Source organism: Chrysoperla carnea, chromosome 1 (assembly GCF_905475395.1).
Source record: "Chrysoperla carnea chromosome 1, inChrCarn1.1, whole genome shotgun sequence".
In the NCBI taxonomy this organism is placed as follows: domain Eukaryota; kingdom Metazoa; phylum Arthropoda; class Insecta; order Neuroptera; family Chrysopidae; genus Chrysoperla; species Chrysoperla carnea.
The window spans coordinates 60323902-60351154 of record NC_058337.1 but is presented as its reverse complement, the minus strand read 5'-3'; the positions used below and the strand labels follow the sequence as shown (position 1 = coordinate 60351154).

The window sequence follows — 27253 nt, the reverse complement described above, 5'->3', positions numbered from 1 at the left end:
AGAACTACTCCTCATATTTTTTTGGGGGGGTTTCGTCCCTTCCCCTCCCAGTTATATATATATGTATACATACATATGGTAAAACAGTTCATTTGACTGTAACTTGAAAAATGTTTGATTGATTTTAATGAAACTAATATCAATAGTAGGTTTCAGGTCAATAGTAGCGAAATCCGTTACATAGTTCGGCCAAAATTTCCAATTTAGTAAATTGTTTAAAATGGCTGCCATTTTATGCCATTTTGTCCTACGGGGTTAAATTTTTTTTTAAATTGTAGCATTTTTTATTATCTTTCGATTTTATAATAAGTGGCTTACCCGTAAAATGACTCCTTGATCCATATTTTTTCGAAAAACGGAAAATTTAACACTTTCTGGAAATAATTGTTTGGGGGGGGGGGGTGTATGGACTGGCTTTGGGGGGTGTTTTTTGCTTTGGCTTCAGAAAACTATTTTTAAAAGAGGTCTATATGGTTTAAAGCAAAATTTTTAAGTTTTAACCCCCGCGCTGTTAGGGGGAAGGGGTGTATGGAATAAATGTATCTTAAAAGATTTTCAAAAGAGGTCAAAATAGTTTAAAATGCTAAAGTAACCCAAAACTTTAAATGTTTTTATTAATATAGCCCTTTTTACAACATCCACCCCTCCCCGTCCCGCTTTCATATTTTTGCAAATTCAAAATTTTTATGACGTATAAAGGGGTTTTTGGGGTCGCTGATCTCGAAGAAGGTATATCTATCTAAATAATAATATATGCATAGTAATAATAATAGCGCGCCTAAGTCATGTGGGATACCCGGTAGGAACTATGTTTCTTTCGTTTTGATTATTTATTATTTATCAAGTTCTGAAAATAGGAATTTTCTTACTAATAACAAAATAATCAGAAGTTACCAAAGATCAGAATCAATTGCCTAATTATTATTATTACATAGGTTTCGTTTTTTTACTACACTTTATTTTGTTACCATAAAGATAATATATATTTGTTTCACAAGAAGTTGTTACGGTTTTTTTGGTCTAGCCTCTCCGCCCGCAAATAAATCAGAAACGTGCGATAAGGGACACAGTTCCAAAAATAGGTTGCCAACCCAAATCGGCTGGAAAATTTAGGCAATCATCTTCTATAGTATGAATAAATTTAGCGATTCGATTATTAGCGATTTTCTCGTCTATTACATGTTAAACAAGTGGAAACAAACAATTGACTGAGTTAATTGTTGTAATACCATGTATAGACAGTATTAATTGCACTCTCACATTGCACATTCATACATGTCACACATACGTAACTGATATTCCCATATAATACATACTATACAATTTGCGCCCTCACAGGTAAACCGTGATGTTTACGAAAAAATGTTCAAGCAAAAGTTGTTTATTTTTTTTAAGAGGAACATATTTTACAGTTTAAGTTTTTGTTCTATTTCTAACGGTTTACAAGATAAGTCCTACGGACCCAAGACTCAATTCACCTATGTTGCTCATTTACAAACTCGAACTCACTTTTAATGTCCTGAATACGCTGTAAAAATTTCAGCTTGATATCTTTTTTCGTTTTTGAGTTCACAGACAGACGGACGGACGGAAAACCGGAAATAAACTAATTTTATGAACACCTATACCCAAATTTTGTTCGTAACATCAATATTTTTAAGCATTACATACTTGGGACTAAACTTAGTATACTTTGATATATATTACATATATACATGGAATAAAAATTTTAGGAAGTAGATATTAAAAATGATTATTTTAGTGCCTAAGTGAAATGTCAAGATGATTGCGAAAAAAATGTATCAATTTAATATGTCTGAGTTAGCGATGGCGTTAGATACCTACTCTTTTATGTAAATCGTTGCCTGCCTATCTTGCACTGGCTCCAACTATATAGCTTCTTTGTATAAAAAAGCCTTTTAAACTATTAAAAAATAATGAAAATCTGCAAAATCTCTTCGCTAATTTCGATGGAAACGATTCAAGAATATACTTGTTAAAGATATACGGAGTAAATAATTGTAAAAGCGTCGACCTGGCTCGAGTAATATTGATCCAAAACGGTTTTATTTCTAACTCGGTCAACAAAGATTTTAAAAGTAACAAACTCATGTACAATCCCGTCGTGCTTTAAATCACCGAACCAGAAAGTGTTTGTTGATGAGAGTATATACCCCCTAGAATATTTTTAACCCGACGATGCAAAAAGAAGGGTGTTATAAGTTTAACGTGTGTATTTGTGTGTCTGTTTGTGGCATCGCAGCTCAAGAAAATTTGTTCTTATATTGAAACATAGTATTTTTTGTAATTTTTAAGGATTTTTGCTCCTGCAGCGTTCATGAAATTTTTATGTGAATTAAATTAGTGCCCAGAAAGTAAACGCACAAGTACTTTCTGTTTTGTCGGGGTTTCAAATTTTGTAAATTTCACAAGTGTTGATTACCTATTAAGTGTTAGATCATGTGGTTATTTTTGCAATTTGATACTTCATTTTGATTTGGTTTGTTGATTGCTCAACAATGACAATATAATTCAACCTTAATCTACATAATATATTAAATAAAGCACATAGTTTATTGAAAAGTATATGTTTAAAAGGTTGTTGTTTACAAATCTAGGTGAAAAAAAATGATATTATATGTCTTTGTAGAAGCCAAAGAATATTATATAATGCAATAGCAAAATTCTTCTTTATGAACTATAAAGCTGATTTTCAAAACCTAAACACACATAATTAACTCAAAAATCAAGAAAATCTTGATTCAAAAGCCATCCATGAACAATCAGAAGTTACCAAGTTGGTTCTATTATTTGCAAAAATTACATAATTTTCACAATGAAACGAAAAAATAATACTTAAGATTTCGATATGAAATAATAGTTGCTGACAAGCATTATGCCTGAACATTTTATGGTACCACTGTATGGCTTAAGAAGTGCTAAGCCTTTAAGGCTTTCAAATAAATAATAGACTATTCGAAGCGACAATTAGTGGTTAAATTTTCTTGAATCAGTCATGTGAAAAGTTTTGTAGTACCTATGTGAGTGTGTAGGTGTTTTATAAATTTTTTACATGGCGGGCAAAAATAATTTATGCTTCATGTTATTGGATTAAACGACACATTCTTTATATTATCTAGGTAAATGAAATTATTGAAAAATTACTTATTTTATTAGATTATAAGATAGCTAAAAATATAACTATAAGCTTTTAAGGAAGTACGAGTTGGGTATATTCAGTTGACAGAGTTATATATTAAATTTTAAACTTTGGTGATGATTTTCATATTATAACTTGATGAATTTAAAAGAAAAATAAGAATACAATTTTTCGTTTTATGGCTTAATTTTCGAAATACCGAAGACAATATCATAAATTCATCTTCAAAATTGAAAAAGTAGTATTAAAAAACAATTTTATATCTGAAATTACTACTCGTAAGTATATCCTTAATGAAGTTGGTCGGTTTTATTTTTGTTTCTTTATTAAGGTTTTAACTTAATGATTTAATCAGTTTTTTTCTTTCATTTTCAAGAGTCAAATCTCGGTGAAAATTATCAAAATATACCGTGTATCAGTCGCTTTGCCATAAGAGCAAAGTTAAATATGAATACTTTTGAAGTCAAGCCAATTATTTATTTTTTGTAACAAGCTGTTCATGTGACCCTTATGGTCCACACAATTAGTTTCCCAAATGATGGAAATACTTTTCTATAATTGCCTAAAACACTTCAAAATTATTTTTTGAATTTTAACAGAGCAGAGCAATTATCAAAACTCGAGTACGGTACGGTTTGTTCTATCTCTAACGGTTTACAAGATGGGTCCAAGACCCAATTGACCTATTTTATAAATTATAAAAATTTCAGTATGATATCTCTTTTCGTTTTTGAACTAGCGTGTCCACGGACAGATGGACGGACGACCGGAAATGGATTAATTAAGTGATTTTATGAAAACCTACACCAAAAATTTGTTCATGGCATCAATGTTTTTAAACGTTACAAACTTGGGACTAAAGACAATATACCTTGATATAATATTACATACATACCAGGTATATAAACAAATCAAGCCTTTGACTGAAGTTGCTATCCTGTACTACTTCCTTAAACATTGTAGGTAATCGTAATTATTTAATAGATAGTATGGACAGACTAATACCTATAAGCACTCATGATTTTATAATCAAACTGTATTATTTGCTACAATTAGCTCAATTAACTATACCTACTCTTAATTAAATTATTAAATTACCATTTCTTAAGATTGTTCTTAATTTTATTATAATATGTATTCTCTTTAGTAGTAGATATGTAAAGTTGAGAGTGATTAAAGGACAATAAAAAAATATGAATGAAATTTTGTGTTACCTATTAGGTTTAATTTTATTTATATTAATTGCAATTAAAATTTATATTAAATTAACGACAGGAAAATGTCGAAGCACAAATCAAATGAATGGAAAAGTTGTGATAATTACCGGTGGAAATTCAGGTGAAAATAATTTTTATAAACACTGTTTAAAAATTTTATATTTTTAATTTTTTTTAAATGATAAGAATAGTTATCACATATGTGCTTAAAACATAATAAATGTTTAAAAAAAAAAATTGAAATTTTGAGAAAAACCTATGATAAGCGGAGTTAGGTGGGAACATCAAAGTTAAATATACCTAAACATCCACAGTGATAAAAACTATTATAAAAAACAGAAAACATAAACAATTACTGAGTTAATTGTTGAAACAAACTATATAAAAAGTGTTTTTTATACCCTGTATATGTAATATATATCAAGGTATACTAAGTTTAGTCCCAAGTTTGTAGTTCTTAAAAATATTGATGCTACGAACAAAATTTTGGTATAGATGTATACCGTCTGTCCGTCTGTTAACACGATAACTAAAAATTAAAATAGATATCAAGCGGAAATTTTTATAGCATGCTTAGGGCGTAAAAAGTGAGGTGGAGTTCGTAAATTAGCAACATAGATCATTTGGGTCCTGTGCCCGCAGGGCCCATCTTGTAAACCGTTAGAGATATAACAAAAGTTTAAATGCAAAAAATGTTTTTTATAAGAAAATAAACAACTTTAATTGAAACTTTTTTTCCTAAGCGTCACTGTTTATCCGTGAGGGCGCAAATTATTACAAAATTTTGGTGTCCATTTTCTTAAAAACTATAAAAGTTAGAGAGTTCAAAATTTGCAGGTGGCTTCAACTAGTGGATTTGTGAAATATTCTCGAAAAACGAAAAAAAATTATAGAAAATACTTAACTAAACTTTTCGAAATTTTCGAAAACCAAATAAATGGCGGCCGGAATTCGACCAAAATTGTGTTGGTTTTTTAAACTCTTCTAATTTATTCAAAAATGATACCTACGCTGATATTCAACACTTTCTATACAGGGTATTTCAACAATTAACTCAGTCAATAGTTAGTTTTCACTTGTTATACCGCTACGAACAAAATTTTAGTATAGATGTTCATAAAATCAGATAAAGAGTCCATTTCCGGTTATTTGTCTGTCCGCCTGTCCGTCTGTCACCAAGATAACTAAAAAACGAAAAGAGATATCAAGCTGAAATAGCGTGCTTTATAGCGTGCTTGGGACGTAAAAAGTGAGGTCTTGGTCGTAAATGAGCAACATAGGTCAATTAGGTCTTGGGTTCGTAGAACCCATCTTGTAAACCCTTGGAGATAGAATAAAAGTTTAAATGTAAAAAATGTTTCTTATAAAAAAATAATCAACTTTTTTTTGAAAGATTTTTTCGTAAACATCACTGTTTACCCGTGAGGGCGCAAATTATATAGTACGTGCTATATAGTAATATCAGTCATATGTGTGTGACATGTATTTACGTGTGACTATTACTTTTGGCTCATTACTTTGTGTATAAAAGTGACTATCTTTCTTTACTTACATGACATAAAAAAATAAACGATTGCGTAATCAATACTATGGTATTTCAACAATTAACTCAGTCAATTGTTGGTTTTCAATTGTTTTAATATAAATTATATAAAGAATTAAATTATATAAGGCATTGGTGCATGAGTTCGGTGGTCAAAAAGAAGAAATAAAAATCCCAAATTCAGACCATGAAAATCAAAAATATAAAAAAAATAAAAGAGAAGATAGTAAACAAGAAGAAAATTGTGAACAATCCTCTCTAATAAAACAAAAAATAAAATACCCAAAAATTGGAGAAAGTTCTAAAGACAAAAGGCACATTGACTTTTTTTTGAGAAGAAGTAGTTCAATGAGTGAAGTAGATAGGAAAAATATTGGAGATGGCTCAAAAAACTGACAAGCAAAACCGAAAACGATTTAACGATGACGAAAAGGCTACGAAAAGGTTATGAATGGACACAGAAAAAAAACTTCAAGTGGAGGGCAATGGCAAACCCCCACCCAAAACTGCTCAGGAAGATTATGCTCTTCAATGGAAGAGCATATCCGTCAACGTCTGTAAACAGACATGACACATCATCATCATCATCATCATATAAAGAATATTTTGATGTAATGTATTTTGAATATGTAATCATTATTCTAGAACTATATGTTTTTACTTACAGGAATTGGAAAAGCTACAGCTATGGATTTGGCAGCTCGTGGTGCCAAAGTGATATTGGCATGTCGAAATTTAAAAACAGCAGAAAAAACTAAAGAGGAAATTATAAAACGGACAAAGAATAGCAATATAATTGTAAAGCAATTAGATTTAGAATCACTACGATCTGTAAGAGAATTTTCAAAATATATTCATGAAACTGAAAATTGTATTCATGTGCTAATTAATAATGCTGGATCAGCAATACGTGGAAATCGGTTAACCGAAGATCAATTAGCAGTTACAATGCAAGTGAATCATTTTGGACCCTTTTTACTAACTAATCTACTTTTAGGTAAATCTTTCTGATATTGTTAATCCACTATACGTTATTCATAAAAATTTTGCACTCTTCAAACCTGAAGCAACAAATGCGTCACTTACGGAACACCCTTATATTTCATATATACAGGATATAAAAAGTACATAGTGTTAAATCTTTCACGAAGGGTTATATCTTACGGAACCCTTCATAAGCACGACCAACTCGCACTTGACCGGTTTTTGAATAGTCGTTACATTTAAGTTAATTGTTAAAATATAGCTTAAAATTTTGGCATGAAAAATTTTAATTTTATATTTGTAATAGGTAACTTTATTTTGACGAGTGGGCAAACCAACCTTTTGGATAGACAAACTTGAACAAACTATTGCTAAACGAATGGCATCTGCATTTTGAGAAAATTTGCGTTTGGGGTTGCTACAGAAAATTTTAATTTCCTCAAAAATATTAGGATGGAAAAACGTGAGCAAATCGTTGTCAAACGAATTTTATGAAAATTTGCATTTGTCATAATTTTCAATTAGTGCGTGGACAAACAAAAATTTTGGGTGGAAAAATGATGGACAAGGATTCGTTTGGATCAGTATTTTATAAAATTCACATTTGGGAATGCTATTTTCACGGAGCTTTCTAAAAAAAAAATCTTTAACACAAAGTCTAGGTTTACTGCAAATATTGATTGTTCGTTGATTATTTACAGATTTACTGAAGAAAGCATCGCCAAGTCGAATAATAACCGTATCGTCGATGTTACATCGTTATGCAAAACTAGATTTGACCAAAATAAAAACTGGATATGATACAGATTTTATAACGTATTGTAATAGTAAATTATGTAATATTTTAATGGCAAATGAATTTGCTCGTCGATTAGAAGGTACTTTTGTTACATCCAATAGTTTGCATCCTGGAGCCGTAAATACATACCTTTTTCAACATAGACCATTCATATTTCGTAGTATAATCGAATTTTTCGCTTCTATTTATTTCAAAGTAAGTTCTATTTAAAAAATTGCTTAAAAAAGTTTTGCAATCAATATGACAGAATCGGGCTTACATATATTTCCTTACATATATTTATATGTAATTGGATTTGTATAGCAGAAATAGGCTGTTTAATGCGCATTACAAAAAAGCATCCGCATATTCGGCTAATTTAGCACTCGTTATATATTTTTTCTGTAGTTAGGAAGAGATAGATATTGCATGAAAGATGCCAAATTTACAGAAACAAGGCAGATGCTACTTTATAATGCGCATTTTAGGCCAAGCAAGCCAATGATAGCTAAGAATACCTACTCTCGATTAAATTATCTTACAAATAAAAAAAATCGGTTCATCTGTTTAAGAGCTACGATACCACAGACAGGTAGACACATATATTGGCCAAACTTATAACACCATTCTTTTTAGTTAAAAATAGAAATTTTGAACTTAAAGATTACATGTAACTTTTTATGTCATTTAATTGCCAACTTTTAATTGTTTTATTTAATTTGATCACTCCAAAAATATGTACTTACATTGTAATGGAATAGCAATGTCTTTTTCTGCAACCATCGTACGTAGCGTTTTATGCACCTATGGCGAATATTTTTGAATGTAAAAATTTTGCACACTTATAAGCAAAGAGTATAAGATAGAGGAAAAGGCTCCCATTACTGGCAATGTTAACAAAGAGTATACGAGCTTTAACGCCTCTACCGATTGTGTCATAAAAATGTAAAACGCGCGGGTTACCCATTAAATTGAATTTAAATTTCAAAGTAGGAATGTGACTTACTTGATTTATTTCCTTTATTTCCTGTGGGAGCACAGGGCATCCAGAAAAGCTGTCCACCCATCTCTGTCTCCAGCAATTGCCTTCAGTTCGCCACAATTCTTGTTCACTTTCTTCGCTTCTATATCAATTGTCCTTTTCCATGTTTCTCGGGGTGTTCTTTTTCTTCTTGCTCTTTGCGGATTCAAATCTAGGGCTCTCCATTCCCTCTCCCGAATCTCAGCTTAATTTGTGGCTGACCTGTTTCTGTCCACAAATCCTCATTTGAAATATTATCTGGTCAGTAAATTTTCGTAATACGGCGGAGGCACTTGTTGACAAATACTTGGAGATGGGATGTAGTAGAGTTTGTTACTTTCCATTCTTACTCGCATGTAGCAACACAGACTTTACTTTACTATTAAAGACGCGGAGCTTTGACTTCTTTGAGGTATTGCGTTTTCTCCAGGTGGAATACAATATGTACAAACGCAACATTGGCTTTCTTAATACGAGCTTTCACATCTTCTTCAGCTCCACCTTTTGTTTGCTATCTCCAAGGTTTAGTACCGCTTCTACCATATCTTTTAGTGAATTTAATTTAAACTGCATATCTGTGTACCTTTGGGAGAGTAAGCATATATCATCTGTATAATCCAGCTCCTCAAGACGATCATTTATTCCCCACTGAATCCCCTTTTCCTGCCGCCTAAGACAATATATCATACTGCCGCCTATTGTTATTCTCATCACGGCATACAGCTCTAATAGGAAGAGGATTGGGGATAAAATACATCCCTGACGAACACCTGTCCGCCTGAGATGGGCTGCGTTAGCTGCCCGAAGTGTTAGTGAATAATTTTGGGTCCATTTGCTCTATTTCTCTCCTTTGCTCTGTCTCGCTTGTTTTCGCCGGACTATCACATATTAAATATATGTATAAAACACACATCAAATTGAAGTTAAAATGAGGTAATGAGGCTCTTAGTAGAACGTTTTTTATTTGTTCTTATATATATATTAATTTTTTTTGCAAAATGGAAACAAAATAAATATTAATATTATCAAATAAATATAAAACTTTATCACAAACTTTTATTTTACAGACGGTTGAAGAAGGTGCGCAAACTTCAATCTATTTAGCTGTATCCGATGATGTAAAATATATTAGCGGTGAATACTATGAAGATTGTATTGATTCGAAAATTTTAAATCAAGGCAAGGATGAGGCTTTAGCAAAAAAATTATGGGAAATAAGTGAAGAAGCTGTTCAATTGCAACCGCATGAAATTCATTTATAATATTGTATTTCTTATTAGCAGTTAAACGCTTAACATATGTGTCTCACGTTCCTAACTTTAAATGAATATACAGGATGTTTTTCAAAAAATTTCTACTCTTATAATTCGAAAACGGAATAGAAAATCTTAAAACGAACAAAGCGTTGAATTAATAAATTTAGATCGCCACGTTTTAAGGGTAAATGAAAATACTGCCATACCCTTAGATCATGATGTTCTAAGGCAGAATCTATAGTTTTTTATATGGATGCATCTTCATGGTGATGGAATGGACCTGCATATTTTGTAACAGATTCTTGTTCTTTACTCAAAAAAGCAATTTTTTTTCGATATCTCAATTACCTTTGTCCGCCTAATTCTTTATCCTCCTGACTCTTTGTCCTCCTCTCTTTGTCCTTTGTTTGTTTGAGTGCTACTGTCCGTTATTATTAATGTGTTTACCATAGATAAAATAATGGTAACAATATCTTTGGTGATTACTGATTAGTTAAAAATTGGTTAAAAAAACTATGGAGTGTAGAGTAAAAGGAGAATCATCTCTGTATATAAAAAGTGTCCATAAAGTCATGTGAAATTGTGGTGGCGCTGCCGTAAGCTGATGACGGCATTTGAATGAATATATATATATATATATATATATATATATATGAATATGAACCATCAGTCATCAGTGGTCATCAGCGGCTTTTTAGTTGGTTTTGGAACTATAATCTAACAGCTTTTTGTGGACACTTTTTTGGTCAAACAGTCATAAGAGATGATTCTCCTTTTACTCTACACTCCATAAAAAAAACGAATGCAAACAACATGGCGACCGCTAATTGTCAAATGTAAGATAAGTCATAGAGCTACATTAAAAATAGACTGTAAAAATATTTCTACCATATAAAATATGGACATATTATATTTTAAATTTAAGAGTATTACTATTACAGAAAAAATAGTCTGATGATTACTTCTAGAGAAATGTATTTAAATTAATTTTGTTTATGATAAATATCTCTATTTTCTAAATAAATATAGAAATTCCAAATATTGCGTATACCCTTGCCTCGTAATCTTCGTTTTCCTACGCTCCAATCTAATTTATCTGCATATCTAATGGTATAGATTTATCGTATTGACGAGTTTAATTAGGGCCCTCGCAGACTGCAGACTTTTTATCGGCCGATAGTTTGGTCGGCTTCTTAATCAGTATGGAGAGGAATGCATATGCGCACACTACAGCGATTCAGTATCGGCCGATAAAAAAGTTTGATGGGCTACCCAATTATATTCAAATTAATCTGTCGGCCAACTATCGGCCGACTGTTTAATCAGTATTGGCGCATACGCGCCTGCGCATACATGACGATTGTTTAGTCGGCCGATAGTTCAGGTCGCTCTGTGATTTGGCGTCGTGTGCGTTTTTTTTTAATATGGCGTCGCCCAAATCACAATTGTTGACTGTAGAAAGTTCCGTCGAAAAGTTGATTGAAGAAGTCAATCAAGAAAACTTGATTTTCCTCCTCCGGAGTATGATGAGAGCAATAATTTTTCTGGACAATATTTTCATTGTGCGACCACTTCAACAGTCAGTTACAAACTAGTTCGAGAATAGTCGGCCGGCTGTTGGATAGTCTGCGCCTTGTTCACCAACCAAACTGTTTAGTTGGCTTGGTGTGCGCACTTTCAGCCCAACCCGACTAAACTATCGGCCGATAAGAAGTCTGCAGTCTGCGGGGGCCCTTAATTGTGTCTGGAAACGCTGGTGATATTAGGTGTAGGACAAAGTAAATAGAAGCCATATTTGCTTACCATAGTGACATTGATTGCAACCGATATAACTTTCAACTTTTCTAGTGCAAAAAATTTTAACCCATTCTCAAATGATTTTAAATTAACGTTTATTCCATTGACATTCGGAACACAGGTGTTCGGTGATGAACAACATTGGCCATCCCTAGCATTCCTTGCCGCCCTTTGGCTCTTCAATGGAACTTAACACACATATACACATACGCGTACGTCCTTTATTAAAAAAGGTTTCGCTTTCCGAAATGATAAATAACTTTTGTCAGAGACTTAAAAGTGGCATAATAAATGATTATAGTTGTATTCTTTTTAGCATCTACCAATTTGTTGTTTGTTCGCAAGCACTGCAAACAGTACATCGTAGTTAAGTACCTACTTGATGTTAATATTACTTTACTGACATATTCCTTGATTTGAATGAGTATCAAAAACTATTTTAATCAAAAATCAAAAGAACATGGACTTTTGTTAGTTTTTATAATTCAGCAGTAATATCAAAATAAACAAAAATTTTTTTTTTAAATATCGATACCTTTTAAATAATATATTTGATCGAATGAGCCCTCAATTGTGCTATCTAGCGTTGTATACACACTTTACATTGTCTTTCTTACTCTATTGTATTTATTCATGTTTGCGTTGAAAAAGAAAGGAACTAAATTGGGACAGATATGGGTGTGTACCTGTAGATGAGTTTACAGGTGGTGAATCGTTTCGTTTATTAACATGTATACATACATCATTAGCGTATACAAACAGTGATTTTTAGGGTTATAAATAATTACCCCTTGTTTATATTAATTTTACTTAAATATGTAATATCAAATTAATGATAGGTGTAAGTTTTTTATAAGTTTTGATTTGAAATATATTCGAATAAAAGGTTTGGTTTTTTAATTAAAATCGCGCCTATATGAGTCACCTTTTTTACTCAGCTTTTACTAATTAATCATTACTGGAATTGGGATAATTAAATAAATTCAAAATGAACAAAAATTGTATATTATATAGTGTGAGTGCCTTATTTGTTTTGGCAAATATTGTAAATGCAATTGGTAAGTTATCAATTTACAAAATATATTTTGTGTATTCTAAATATGCGAAAATTTTAACAGACACAACAACTACAAATACGAATGCAACTTTGTTAATTTGGTGTACGACGAGTAAAGCAGAACAAACTAAATGTGAAAATTTTGCACAGGCCGTTGTAAGAGATGCAGTTGAGTTTAAGCGAAATTTCTTCAATTTTACATGTAAACAAGTGAGTATTACTTAAGTCTAAATTTATTAGATTAATTTGTCTTAATATAATCGAAGAAAATCAAAAATGTATAGAGGTTTTCGAGTCTTTTGGAATTAGAAGCCAATATTATTTGTAATAAGCTATATAGGGTAAGGCAGTTTTCAAGTTGATAAAGAGACGTGAGTAAAGTGAGAGGCGAGTGTTTTAATTTTAACTTAATTCTTTTTTAATGAAATAAAATACAATAAACGAAAGAAAATAGTTCTGTCAAGTACATTAAGTTTAAATATTAACTTTTTTGAATGCAAATCAAAATCTAATCATTGGGGATTCAAATTTTACAATTAAATTTTCTCTATAAAACATTTACTATTTATTTCGTGATACGTGGGGTTCCTAGACATTTATCTACTCTGCCTAATGGTTAATTCGGCTCTGGAAACCACTGTCGCAACAGTACGGTTCTTTTCGGATATAGTTTCATATTTTTGATCGAATTTTCATTTTGTAGTAGTAGAATTTTAGAAAGTAATTTCTTTTATTTATTTTTAGGCATTTGATACTGATGAGTGTATGACGTTATTAGATGAGGAAAAGGTACACTTAACAAATTTAGACAGTGGTGAACTATTTGTTGGTGGTCGTTTTCATAGTTTAGTTCCGATTTTACAAGAAGTGTACGATGGTCGATTTAAATATTCATATGCAGTGGCAGTGGTTAAAAAGAAATCAACATTTACTTTAAACACGCTATCTGATATTCGTGACAAAAGAGCATGTTTTGCTGGCGTTGGTACGCTAGCTGGATGGGTTATACCAATTCATACGGTAAGTACCAATATTTTTGATATGCATGAAAATATGAAACTCTTGACCTAAAAATTTGTTTGGAAACTAAATAGATTCGATAGAAATTATATAGGATATGATAATTACTCGATTTTGGAACAAATATGCCCCATTAATATAAAAGGCATTTTGAGTCTTAATGTCCTATTTCCAGGTTGAAAATTGGCCGATTCGACAGAGCATACCTTATCATATATATACCTTATTATTTCTCTAGTTTTATTAATGAGTGAAATAAGTCGTGGGAAGTAAGAAAAAATGTATTTCTGGTGTAGAACTCGTATTTCCGGATGCTCACGAAATTGAAAATATCATCATTTGAAAGAATGCATCCTATTTGTATGGGGAAAAGCATTTTATTTTATTGGAATAAACGTATTTCCACTCTCTAGATTTAAAATGAATTAGAAGAATGTCACATTGTAAATGGTTACAAACAATGCATTAATGATTAGACGTTAGCTTACAAAAAATTAAAAGCTTGAAAAACAATTAATTTTTCCTCCGCTTCAATTATATTTTTATTATTTTTTGTCAAATATTTGTATTATCATGCGATTTACGCTCATCCGCGATTTTCAGATTTCTATCTCACCGAGAAGTACCTTAATTTTCAAATACAAGATTTTGTACTAAAGCCATGTTCACATTATAATAATATGGTCAAGTATTAAATAATCCGTAACAATTAGTAACTTTTGTATATTAGAAACTCAAGCAATGCCTGCCACCAAGATCGCTCTATAATTATTTTATGAATTTTTTTAACCACAGGTAATTACTAACCTAATGTGAACAAGGCTTAACAGATTAATAAATAGACAAACAAACAAAAAAGTAAAGTTAAGTAATAAAATCTTGTAATAGTTATACATGGCGAGCAATGCTTAAGAATAATGAATGTAATAATAATCGAAATATATATTTCGTTTTATTATTCGTAATTTACAGTTTTGCGCTTTTTAAAATGCATTCAATTAGAATAAGCTAGATTATCTTCAGCCATACTAACTCTGACTTAAGTGTTTTATCCACCCATCTCTGCAGTAATAATAATTTCTTTTAAATAAAAATATTTTAGTTGATGGCGAAAGGAAATATGGAAATAGTTGATTGTAACAACCATGTTAAATCAGCAATTAATTATTTTGGAGAATCTTGTGCTATTAACTCGTTAATTGATAAATATAATCCAATTGGTGATAACTCAGACAAGCTATGTGCACTTTGTAAGGGTAAATTACCAGGTGAAAAATGTAATAAAGGTGATTTGTATGCTGGATACGAAGGGGCATTTAGATGTTTGCTTGAAGAAGGGGACATTGCTTTCTTAAAACACACGACTGTAAATGATATGTTAAGTGGAGATGAATTTAGTAAGTTTTAAACTCGAAAAAAATCTTGAGAGCATTTTGTCTTTTAAAATTGTACGCACAAACAGCTTTATTTTTGAAAGCTAGTTTGATACAAACTTATGAACATGTTTATTAAAATAAAAAATTTTCATTATACTTATTACCGATAAAGTGAAAAAAAGTCCAGACACATGACTATAATCATTCTGATAACACGCTTTTAGTTGTTTATTAAAATAAAGGTTGGGCACTGTACTTATTACCGATATAGTAAAAAAAATGCCAGAGACATGGTCATCATCATTCTTTTAAGACGCTTTCATTTGATTAAAATACTTATAACATGCTTACGTAATGGCCTGGCCCATAATTTCGCTGATTAAAGGCCGAATTTGTTTTATTAAATGATGGTCCATGGCCGTTGGATGATTAGCATTTGATTATTGTATTTGTAGTGTGCCATTGGAAAACAACTCGTTTACACAATTTTTTAAGACAATGGCTTACGAGCTAGATCTTTTAATCATTTTCAAGTGGTTTTTAAACTATCAATTTTTTTTTAGATTCAATAACGAAGGATTATTTTGAATTAGTATGCTTAGATGGTACACGTCGACCAGTAGATGACTATCGTTCTTGTAATTGGGGTCAAGTACCAGCAAATACAATTGTTACAACATCAGCCAAAAGTATTGACGAAAGAAAAAAAATACAAAGTTTCTTTGAAACAGCTATACGTCTTTATGGTTTGAAAGATGCAAATACAATGTTCTATAATACGTCGTATGATGCACGTTCTTCAACTACTGAAGGATACAATAATGGATACAGTAATCCTTATGGAAGATCTTTTGAAAATAATTATAATAATAACAACAACAACAATAATAATTATAATTCACCAGATTATTATAACCAAAACCGTTCTTCTGAGCGAGGATCTACTGATCGACCTGCTTTTTATGAGAAATTTAGTTTATTTTTATCATTTCCAGCATATGGTGATAAACATAATTTAATGTTCCAAGTAAGTTAAATTTTTTTTCAAATAAATTGTTTGCATGGTATGGACTCACAGAGTACCTGCATTAAAAACGCTAGAAATTTGACATTATATAACGATTCTGTTGTTGAAGCTACAACTGTCAAACTGAGAGGTTGTAGTAACTATTCTTGAGCAAATCACCAAGAAAATTTCCATAATGAGCATCACATGTAAATTAAGCTGATGTTAACCAATTTTTATGGCTTAGATTAGAAGATATGTTGTTTTAACAAAAGGTATTTTTCATTGACAACCATTGCCATCAACAACTTTTGTAAAACTTATCCGAAAAGCAACACTAGCGAAGATTTGACAGACATTAGACTAAAGTTTGCTTATGCTTTGCCTTCAACCTATTTAGAAATTTGCTGTTTTTCTTCCTTAGAATTTATCAGAAAAATTTTATTTTTAGGATAACACAATAGATTTGTTTCCATTACCTGAAAAAGAACAAGATTATGCTCAATATTTAGATTCATCATTAAAACTTATATTAGAAATACGAAGATGTCCCGTAAATCGGATGACTTTATGTGTAACATCTGATCCAGAAATGGAAAAATGTATTAAAATGAAAGTAAGTATAACTAACAACATTTATTTTTGATATTTTCAATACAAAGGTAGTCATTATGTAGACTGTATTAACTGTACCATCCATAGTTGCGATATACTTCTCTCTTTATAACTGACTCCGATATAAATTTAAATACCATTATTGGCTCTATTACCGTACTTGTTTGTAAATACATTTTTGCATTTGCAGATAGCACTTGAGGCACAACTATTGAAACCAGAAATGTCATGTTTTAAAGGACAATCACACATACATTGTATGTATGCAATTCAATCTGGTAATGCGGATGTAACAATGTTGGATGCCAGTGACATCTATACGGCTGGTTTACATCACGATCTCGTACCATTTATTAGTGAAGTTTATAATTTAGGAACATCAGAATATTATGTTGTTGCTGTTGCCAAAGAAGAAGATGATCGTACGGATTTAACTTATTTGAGAGGTATGTTATCAGAATATTTAACAGACGATGAAAAAAAAAGATGACACAACTCCCGAGAGACTAGACGACTCCCTTCTATACCAAATAACCAAGATACATTAAATCATTTTTTTGAACACAAATATTTTTTTATATCATGAACTCTAGTTTCATCTCAAATGAAAAATTATTCACCATTTTGTGTTATTTACATCATATAAGGAGAATTCTTTTTAACGTATCTTATAAACACAATAAGTATTGTTTTAAATGTGTATTATTTTTCTTTTAGGGAAGTATACATGCCATCCAGGTATAAATATGGCTGCAGGTTGGGTTTATCCTTTGGCATATTTAATCAGTAATGGCTGGATTCGTTCTTATGGTTGCAATAGTTTACGAGCAGCCGCTGAATACTTCTCTAAATCATGTGTTCCAGGCGCTATATCACCCGAATATACTACCGATGTTCAGTATGATAACATGTGTGATTTATGTCATGGTGCAAGTTTTAGGTAATTAATAAATTAATTTTGATATTTTATTAAGTTTTCAGCGACCTAAAATTCATGAATAACTTTCGTTTAAAACATTTGTTCATAAACTTTATAGATATGCTAAAATTTTAGCTCAAAGTGGATAAATACACATTCTTATTTTGTGTAATTTAACAATATTAATAATTATAAAAAGTTTCAAACAATGCATGGTATTCAAAGAATTAATTTTAATATTTAGTAAAGTTGTAGAAAACCAATTAATTTTTTTTTTTTTTTTTTTTGAATTTGTATAATATTAAAAAATATTTTCGCAAGTGGTTCTATCATAGAAAGCGCGTGTTTAGCCTCTAACGTATGTTAAAACTAAATATTTAATATTTCAGTGTTAAAATCTTTGTATATGGTTATAAATATTTACTAAATTGTTTATTTTATTTTGTATGTTGTCTTGGATTCACCAACTACTGTTATTACAGATATTGTCGACGTGATGCTTCGGAGGATTATTATGGATATACCGGTGCATTTAGGTGTCTTATTGAGGGTGGTGGTGACGTGGCATTTGTTAAACATACTACAGTTACAGAAAATACTGATGGTAAACGTAGAGAATGGTGGGCTCGAAATGCATTAACTGGTGATTTTGAATTACTCTGTCCTGACGGTAAGTAACAAATCATGATGAGAGAAAAAAAAACCAAACACTTTTGAAATCACTTTATTTTTGTTTTATATATTTGTTAATGGAATATCTCAAAACTATAGAAACTAAAATTCTAAGAAGAAAGTTCCTTTATAGTTTTCGTATCAGACTCTTATCGTTTGTAATTAATTTTTATAATATTGTAGAAAATAAAATACAGTTTAGTCTATAGAGTCGAATTTGAGGTAGGGCAGCATTGGTTTCAGGTAGGGCGGAAGTAAAAAATTTATCATAATTGATCTGCCCTCGAAGCATGGGTTCCTAAATCAATCACCATGTATACCACTGACAAATTAAATTAGAGAAAATTAGAGAAAAAATAGAAAATAGAAAAAAAAAATTGGAGAAAAAAGGACTTGTGTTCTTATGTACGCCCGTGAGAGATTATACTTTTTCGGCAATAACAAATATAATAATTAATAAATAATGTTAACAAATAATACATACTCCAGTTACCTATCTATTTTGTTCATCGATGATACTTAATTTGCCATCTATCTATTCTTTTCTGTTGTGAGTGATGTTAAAAAATTGTAACTAACTTCAACATATTTTTTTATAACGTGCCTAAAGAAGTATAAAAATTTCAACTAGTGTTTTTAATGGTACATCGGAACCAATAACTGCTAAAGAGCTTTCTTCTTATAACTTTGTCATCCATATCACTCTGCTCGTCCAATCCGATAGTTTTAAGACATCTTATTTCTATAACACAATAAAAATATACTTATTAAGTCTCGCGTTTGAGTTTCCTACAAATGAATGTGGAAAAATTATAGTTGTTCCTTGCTACTCTTACATAGCATTATGGAATATTTTTACATTCAAAACTGTTTTGCTTTTTCATGCCGAAAAAGTATGAGATTTAAAAAAAAAGCTAGCTCATTGTAAGTAAGAAATTAAAGAATGTTTTTAATTCTACTTAGAAAAGAAATCTAGCGTTTGGTTTATTTTATTTAACAGTTAAAAAAAAAAAACGTTCAAGAAAGTTTTTATAATATATACATATTTAATTTTACCAATGCATTCATATAAATGTGTCCATTTGTACACAAACATTTCTTTTTACTTACGTTACCGACTAAGATGTCTGATAACTTCCTATAATTCACTCACAGATAGTAAAATTATAGTCTGCAATATACCTTAAGGTTGATGATTTATTAATATGCACATCAAATTTTGAAATTTTAAATTCACCTTTATTCCTAAATCAATTTTTGTATTATAATACACGCTTTGACTGCCTTGCAATGATAATCAAAAGGTCGCCGCAAGAAACTGTAAAAGAGTCACAAATTTAAAAAAAAGTTCATAAAACAATAATCAAATTGACGACGAGTATCGGCTAACTCATATTGATGATGACTACATTTTAATCAAAATTTATATTAATAATACATAAAACTACAATACAGAAGTGTTTACAAACTTGATTCTAACAATAAAAAACAACCTAAAAATCATATGGATTATCAATTTTTTTACGTTAATTTAGGCACTCGTGCTGAAATCAACCAATATCAAAACTGTAATTTGGGTAAAGTAAAAGCAAACGCATTAGTAACTCGAGGTGGTTATGCATACAACGAAACAGAAATTAATGCATTTATAAATTTATTTATATATGCTCAGCAATTTTATGGACGAAAAGATGCTGATGAATTCAGGTAGACTAATAATTTTTAATTTAACTGACAAAAATTTCCGAAATATTTTAACAACAATTATTGTTTCTTGCAGTTTTAGCATGTTTTCTTCTTCACCGCCGTACGCTGATTTGATATTTCAAGACGCCGCTCAACAACTTCAAATCGTACCAAGTGAAAAACGTTATTATTCCACATATTTAGGTAACGATTATATGCGTGCAAGACGAATTGTTGATTGTCATGCTGCGGGATCGAATATTCAAATTTCTGTTGCGTTAATATTTTTATGTTTGACTTCGATTGTATTTCATTTTAGAGCATAATTTTCGACGTACAAACTATTTAAGTTAGAGTTACAAATAGTAGGATTTTTGACTAGTTTTAAAAAAATTTGAAACAAACACAGTAAATTTTAAAAATTGAATTTATTGTTTATAAACTGCATTAGATTGAGTTTAATTCTGAATATATCGTTTAAGTGGCCATCGTGGCGCTGTACACTTTGACTCTTTTGGAAGACATTATACTCGGTAGTTAAACTCAAATATGTATAAAGGAATAAATCCCTTAAATAATAATTTATTGCATCCTTTATTACAATTTGTAAAGTCAAATAGGATATTTTTAAAATTGGGTTTTTCTTTGCTGTGTAGTCAAAGATCTTATTTTTAAAATTCGCTTTGGTATATTGAACATTATGCGATTTCGATATTTTTGTTATTAGACCGTCCATTTTCTCGAATATTTTTCTAATATTGTTACTTAAAACTGATAACAAGAAAACCAAAGTGTTTTGTACAATTTTCATTTTATTTTTCTTAACTTGGTAAAGTTATCGTAATTAATTTTATCCGACAAAAAGTTTGAACTGATAACTTTTTTTTGATATTTAAAAAAAAAGTGATATTACAAACAATTTTTATAATTTAATTTAATCCGAAAAGGTTCTACTTTTCTTTTTATAACTCAAATCTAATTAATTATACCGTTTAGGCCGTGTTGTAATCATAAAATCGGCATAAGGTATACGGCGTACAGATACAGATCGTAAAAATTAGAGTGTGTACGGTAGAAATCTAAAGTGTAGAATTTGTTCAGTTTTCTCGGGATATACGCTAATTTGTTATATAAAACCATTGAGTATACGCCGTATACATTATAGTACTGTGCTTAGGTTACATGGTTATTTTATAACTTTTGGCTTTGATATTCAGTCTATTATTGATCAAAAGCTGGAAAAGTATTGAACCTATTCGAAATATTTTGGTGCTATACTTGACAGTACCCACATTTATCTGATGTTTTTTAAAACAAAGTTTAAAAAATTAATTATAAAATCCTCGGTTGAAAAATTACGGAGTGTACTATGGGTATTATATTTCTATTAAATGGCATTTGCTTAGAAAGGTGGATAATTTACGACTGAGTAGCAGAGTGTATAAACGGTGTGATTTTACTTGGAGCGTTAATGTGACACAGAGCCTTTTCGTTAAGAATCTCTACAATTGAATCTCTGAACTAGACTTGCGAACAAGAAAATCGATCTAGACTTCAATTTTTACTTTGAAGTTTAATTTAAACCGGTTATTAGATGAAAAAAATCATCTAATGATGTTTAAAAAATGGTGTTCTTTAAAATAAAGATAATAATATAAGTAAAGCAACTGAAGAAATATACAAAAAATATTTTAAAGTAAAAAGTTTTCGTCGCCATAAATGACTGGTCTGGTATTCCACCCATCTAGATCGTATTATCCAGCTTGTTTTTCATTAGAAAACTGCCTGTTGATCATAGTAAAAAAGAGAGTATGGATCGATTCGCTAGTCGTAAGTGCATTTATAATTTAAAGAAAATTTTATTAAACGTTGTTCTGTAAAAGAAAATATACTTAGAAATTTATATTTATAATTCTTAAACTGATCTGTTTGTGTAATAGTTAATTATTAATATTATGAAAAATACTTAGAGTTATATTTTATACGCATATTAGTGCCTTTGGTGTAAACCATCGTGTTTTGTAACTTAAAATCATTATGGAAATTTTATGCATATCAAGTTATTTAAATTCATAAAACTTATACACAGAATTAATTTCATATAATATAATTGTACGTAGTATCGATAAAATAAAGAATTTACAGTTTTATAAAGAATTTACAGTAAAGTTTTACAGTAACGTCAAAATGGTGGTGGTAACTGGTAAATCAATCAGAGAGATGAATAAACTTATCATCTCTTTGATATCTATTCGTCACAATATTTTTTGTCAATTTATGCAGTACGTACAAAATCACATTAACATCTCATTTTTCATATTTTCATTATATTCAAGTCAGAGAATTGATCTCTAATTTTTTTGTGTATAAGTTCCACGATCAATCTAAAAGACATTTCCAATGTAAAATTTTTGAAATTTAATTGTATATTTATTTGTATTAAAGTTATATCCGTCCATTCATATTTTAAAACAATAAATTTTTTGTTTACATTTTAAATGTTTTTTCAATTTCTTACAACTTTTGTTAGTTTTATTTTGAATAATTAACTAGCTAACATAAAATACATTGCAATTATAAATTTTATTGGTTTATATTTGCAATGCTAACGACACCCACAAACATGAGTATTTATTTTTGTGTACTTTATATAAGTCCCTCATACATGATAGTTTTAATAACCTTTTACATCTCAACACCTTATCAAAGATTTTCAATAGAATAGAAACTAACTCCGTAAGTTATGTTCTATGTACGTTACTCAAAGTATTTGTAACCTCTTCCTGTCTTATTCTATTTGACTTACATAAAAGAACAAAAAAATTTTAAACGTATGTAAAAATTTGGTTTCACAATAAAAAAATATAATTTGTATCACTTATATAGCAGTGTGAAATGTTTGGGTAAATACAAAAACATACAAATAGAATAATACACGAAGAGGTTACATATAATTTGAGATCAGCTTAGACCAGTTATCTAGAGGATCTGGGATTTGAGTTCCGGCTTCTGTGTAATTATTTCGTTTCTTTCAGTTTGTTAGTTGCAATTTATTAATGTTTCTTGATTTAAAATTTCTATGTAAATAACGTGTAATTTTTATAAAAGTTCTTATTTACTTACCACCTACCACCTGTTAAACTATTGTGAAATGATGTTATACACGTTTCAAGTAATAATATTATATCGAAAACAAATAAGTCCAATTTTGAGGCTAATTAAGGATAAACAATACCAATTTCTAGTCAAATAAATCTGATTTCCCTAGTTGTTAAAAAGCGACCTTAAATAAAATAAATAGAAATAACATCTGACTTTAAAACCAAACTGCCTTTACATTAGTAAAACTATTTAGAAGTTGTGCAAGATATTCTTAATTAAGTCGTTTTTGTTTTATATTGGTGGAAGATAGATTGGTAGAAAGATTCACTTGACTGAATAGTAAGGTTGTGAATTGATCTTAACAATTTTATTTGAAAATTCCAACAAGTTATTTTTGTGAAAATTAAAGCGACCGAAAAATCATTCGTTTTATTTAAAATATGACTAATTTTCAATTGTTGACATTTAAATGGTGTAGTGCATGTCAAATTGAAACTATTGAAAAACAAGTGAATACAAACAATTGACTGAGTTAATTGTTGAAATACTCTGCATAGAATGTGTTGAATATCAGTGCTTAATTATTATACCATGCAAATATGTAATATGCAAGGTATACTAAATTTAGTCCCAAGTTTGTAACGCTTAAAAATATTAATGCTATGAACAAAATTTTGGTATAGGTGTTTATAAAATCACCTAATTAGTCCATTTTCGGTTGTCTGTCCGTCCGTCCGTCTGTCCCTCTGTCTGCCGATAACTCAAAAACGAAAAAAGATATCAAGCTGAAATTTTTAAAGCGTACTCAGGACGTAAAAAGTTCGTAAATGAGCAACATAGGTCAATTAGGTCTTGACCTATGGGTCCGTAGGACCCATCTTGTAAAACGTTAGAGATAGAACGAAAACTTAAATGTAAAAAATCTTCCTTATAAAAAAATAAACAACTTTTGTTTGAAACATTTTTTCGTAAACATCACTGTTTACCCCTGAGGGCGCAAATTAGGCGGAAATTGTATAGTATGTATTATATGGGGATATCAGTTACGTATGTGTGACATGTATTTATGTGTTATGTGATAGAGTAATCAACATTGTCTATGTATTTCAACAACTAACTCAGTCAATTTCAAGTCTTTTCACTTGTTCTTTTATAAATTAGAAGAGTTTAAAAATCTAACTTAATTATGGGGGCCTTTCGGCCGCCGTTTATTAACAAAGTATATTTATCATAATATATTTATTTAATGATATTGTTTTGAGTCATTACAAAATTAAAATTCTGTTATCAGCTCAACTCTTTTTACTTTGAACAAAGTAAAATAAGTCATTAAAATCTAAAATAAATAGTTAGACTTGAACTATTAGTTATTTGTTAATAATTTGAATTACAGAGTTGTTCTTATAGCAAGTACTAATAATAAAAGATCAATTGAATGTTAATAAATGGTATTAAAATAATTACTCTAGGAGCCAAACTACACATTTCGTAGCCGATATTCAATTCAATATTAATTCAATTTTTAAAGGTAATCGGCTCTATAGTTCAACTAAAAATTGTTATAAACAATAGAGAAATTGAATTTTACTATTGGTAAAAAAATAAAATAAGGGAATATTTGCTAGTATTTTTGGTTAATTTTAAACAAAAAAATAGGTGCTACGTAATTTTTCTTACAAATCTCGTAGTTGGAGAAAAAAGTTAATAAAATTTTCAAAATTTCGTGTATTTACAAAATTAAAAAAAAAAAATACGGCTTTTGCAAAAAATATTTTACAAGACATAGCGTTGGAGGAAAAACTTCTTAAAAGGGAAAATTCTTGAATCTTGTACTGCAAACTGTGGGTTTTTCAAAAAAATTATTAACAGCAAGACACAACACTTTATTTAAAATGAACTTAAAAGCACAAAAATTTATTTTCTTTATATGTTTGTAAAAAACTAAAAAAAAATTTTGTTAAAATTATTATGGTTTAGAATTTGGTCGGGTTTGATCTACATGAATTACATTATTAAGAATCCAAAGATTTTGTAAGAAGTTAAAATAAAAACAATGGATAACATAAAAGCAACTAAAAGAGGTAAGACTTATTTTACATAAAGTTTTATTAAAAGCTCTATTAATTAAAATGTTTTGAAAATGGAACACAGATTATAATTTATTTTATTAAATTAAAAACTAAAATCTGTGATATGGAATTAGAACTTAAAATCGTAAATATTAAACTTAACATCAAAATAGTTAATAAGCGACAAATTCTAGTCAATTTAATATCCTACGATTTTGCTTATTAGGCCGTTCAAAATAACTGCAAATAAACCATTTCATGAACTTATTCAAAGGGAATAATATATAGGGTGTCCCGTGACTCGGTGAACAAAGCTTATTCTTTGGATAAATTTTAGTCGAAAGTGCCTTATATGCTTTTGTCCAAAACCCAATAGTTGTATTATGGACACTAATGAATTTAACCAATACAGTAAAGACATTGTTGAGTAAAATAGTTTGATATTTTATTAATTAAAAATTTTTCTTCGTACACTAACTACTACAGGGACTATAGTAGTTAGAAAATATTCTACCATGTTAAGAATAGCTTCTTCGTTGGAAAATCTTTTGTCTATTCGTACGAAAGGTTTTGCATTTGCTTTAGTAAAATTATGTTTTTCTGCCAAATGGAGAAACAGATTTAAGAACACTTGTTTATTAAAAATTCTTCGATTAAGAAACCGCCGTTGATATTCCTGCACTTATGCATTTCCGTCATAATATCCGTAAATAAAGGGCATATCTGATTTTTAAACGTAGCCATTAAATTAATCTTAAAATTACAGCTTAAAAAATAAAAAACCCAAACAATTGAATGTTACCATACAACAATTTGGAAAAACAATTCCATGGTCTATCGGATTAATTTCCTATTAAGTTTAATCTTCTTGACAATTATCTTTGGGGAGATATATAAGGACACTTTCGATTTAAAATTTTCCAAAGAATAAGCTCTTAAAATATGCCCATCGAGTTACGGCCACCCTGTATATACTGAATCATTATATTTGCAACAGTTATTGATGCATTTTTATGGCATATAAAGTATATGAGTACTATATATGAAGAAATTGTATCATCATTACATTTTCTGAAAGAAAATTAGCTAAAATCAATTTATACTTGTAGATGTGCATATCAGCTACGTGGAAATGTTGTTCAGTAAACCAAAATGGACTTTACGTTATTGTGGAACTTGGCCTTATGATGATAATTGGTTGTATAAAGTGTTGGCCTGTATACATTTGTTCATGTCAATATCTATAATCGTATGCCAACATGTATTTATATACCAGAATCGAACTAATTTTGATTATATTCTTGGTGCTTATTCCACCATGTTTACCGTGATTGCTGTAAGTAAATTCTTTTGTTGCTGATAGGGGAGGTTGCAGCTAGAGGTGGTATTTCGTCTAAATATATTTAAGCGCGTTATGAAATATGATACGTGAATTTTATGATGCGCGCGTACTGGCTTCGCAAAAACTACAAGTTGAATTAGTCGATAAACGAAATGTCACTCATAATCGACAAGGAAAGATATATGACAGATTAAGTGTCCTCTATGAAGAGAATAGATAAGCGTATATAATCGAAATTATCATTTCCTATAGTGAGTACATCATGACTATGTATTATTTGTTTACAATATTTATAAATTATTTTATTTGTTATTACCGAAGAAGTATAACTTCGCTAAAAGTTCGCTTTTTGTTCTATTAAAATTGTGTGAAAGGAAAGCACTTATCGCGGGCGAATCTTTTTGTTGCAACCTCTTTTCTCCAATTTCACTGGATGAAAAAAAATTTAAATATGTGTGGCATTATAAATCAATCACGGACGTATAATGTAATAAACTAATTATAATTTTGATATAAAGATACAATGCAACCCTGTAGTAAGTTGATCGTAACTCAACGCAGTGATTGATAACTATAAAAAGTTTCCGTGTTAATGAACACAAACACGAAATTTTAAACAACTGTATCTACTTA

At 29.9% G+C, this 27253-nt stretch overlaps 2 protein-coding genes across 3 annotated transcripts; both read left to right on the top strand.

The window, feature by feature from the left end:
- The first annotated feature begins 4325 nt into the window (after window positions 1-4325).
- Window positions 4326-25306, top strand: LOC123297166 (retinol dehydrogenase 11-like). Of its 2 annotated transcripts, XR_006535239.1 has the most exons (6): window positions 4326-4498; window positions 6588-6917; window positions 7606-7898; window positions 9771-10311; window positions 11674-11679; window positions 25296-25306. XR_006535239.1 is itself a non-coding variant. In XM_044878802.1 (4 exons), exons 1-4 carry the CDS (start codon window positions 4354-4356, stop codon window positions 9963-9965), a joined length of 963 nt encoding a protein of 320 aa, XP_044734737.1. In that variant the 5' UTR covers window positions 4326-4353; the 3' UTR covers window positions 9966-10381. The 2 variants fall into 2 exon arrangements, 1 of the variants encoding a protein (XP_044734737.1); XM_044878802.1 differs by lacking the exons at window positions 11674-11679; window positions 25296-25306 and having other exon boundaries at window positions 9771-10381.
- On the top strand, window positions 12646-22020 carry LOC123297150 (melanotransferrin). Its single transcript, XM_044878801.1, has 11 exons — window positions 12646-12814; window positions 12875-13023; window positions 13558-13833; window positions 14936-15230; window positions 15773-16236; window positions 16667-16831; window positions 17021-17276; window positions 17548-17770; window positions 18232-18419; window positions 19957-20128; window positions 20202-22020. Exons 1-11 carry the CDS (start codon window positions 12745-12747, stop codon window positions 20431-20433), a joined length of 2490 nt encoding a protein of 829 aa, XP_044734736.1. The 5' UTR covers window positions 12646-12744; the 3' UTR covers window positions 20434-22020.
- Window positions 25307-27253: the final 1947 nt, after the last annotated feature.

Excerpts from the sequence above, each read along its gene's own strand:
- LOC123297166 (XM_044878802.1), top strand. The coding sequence starts at position 4,354 with ATGAATGAAATTTTGTGTTACCTATTAGGTTTAATTTTATTTATATTA. Across the intron at positions 6,918-7,605 it reads ACTAACTAATCTACTTTTAG|ATTTACTGAAGAAAGCATCG; the intron begins GTAAATCTTTCT and ends GATTATTTACAG. Across the intron at positions 7,899-9,770 it reads TCGCTTCTATTTATTTCAAA|ACGGTTGAAGAAGGTGCGCA; the intron begins GTAAGTTCTATT and ends TTTATTTTACAG.
- LOC123297150 (XM_044878801.1), top strand. The coding sequence starts at position 12,745 with ATGAACAAAAATTGTATATTATATAGTGTGAGTGCCTTATTTGTTTTG. Across the intron at positions 15,231-15,772 it reads GTTAAGTGGAGATGAATTTA|ATTCAATAACGAAGGATTAT; the intron begins GTAAGTTTTAAA and ends ATTTTTTTTTAG. Across the intron at positions 18,420-19,956 it reads TGAATTACTCTGTCCTGACG|GCACTCGTGCTGAAATCAAC; the intron begins GTAAGTAACAAA and ends ACGTTAATTTAG.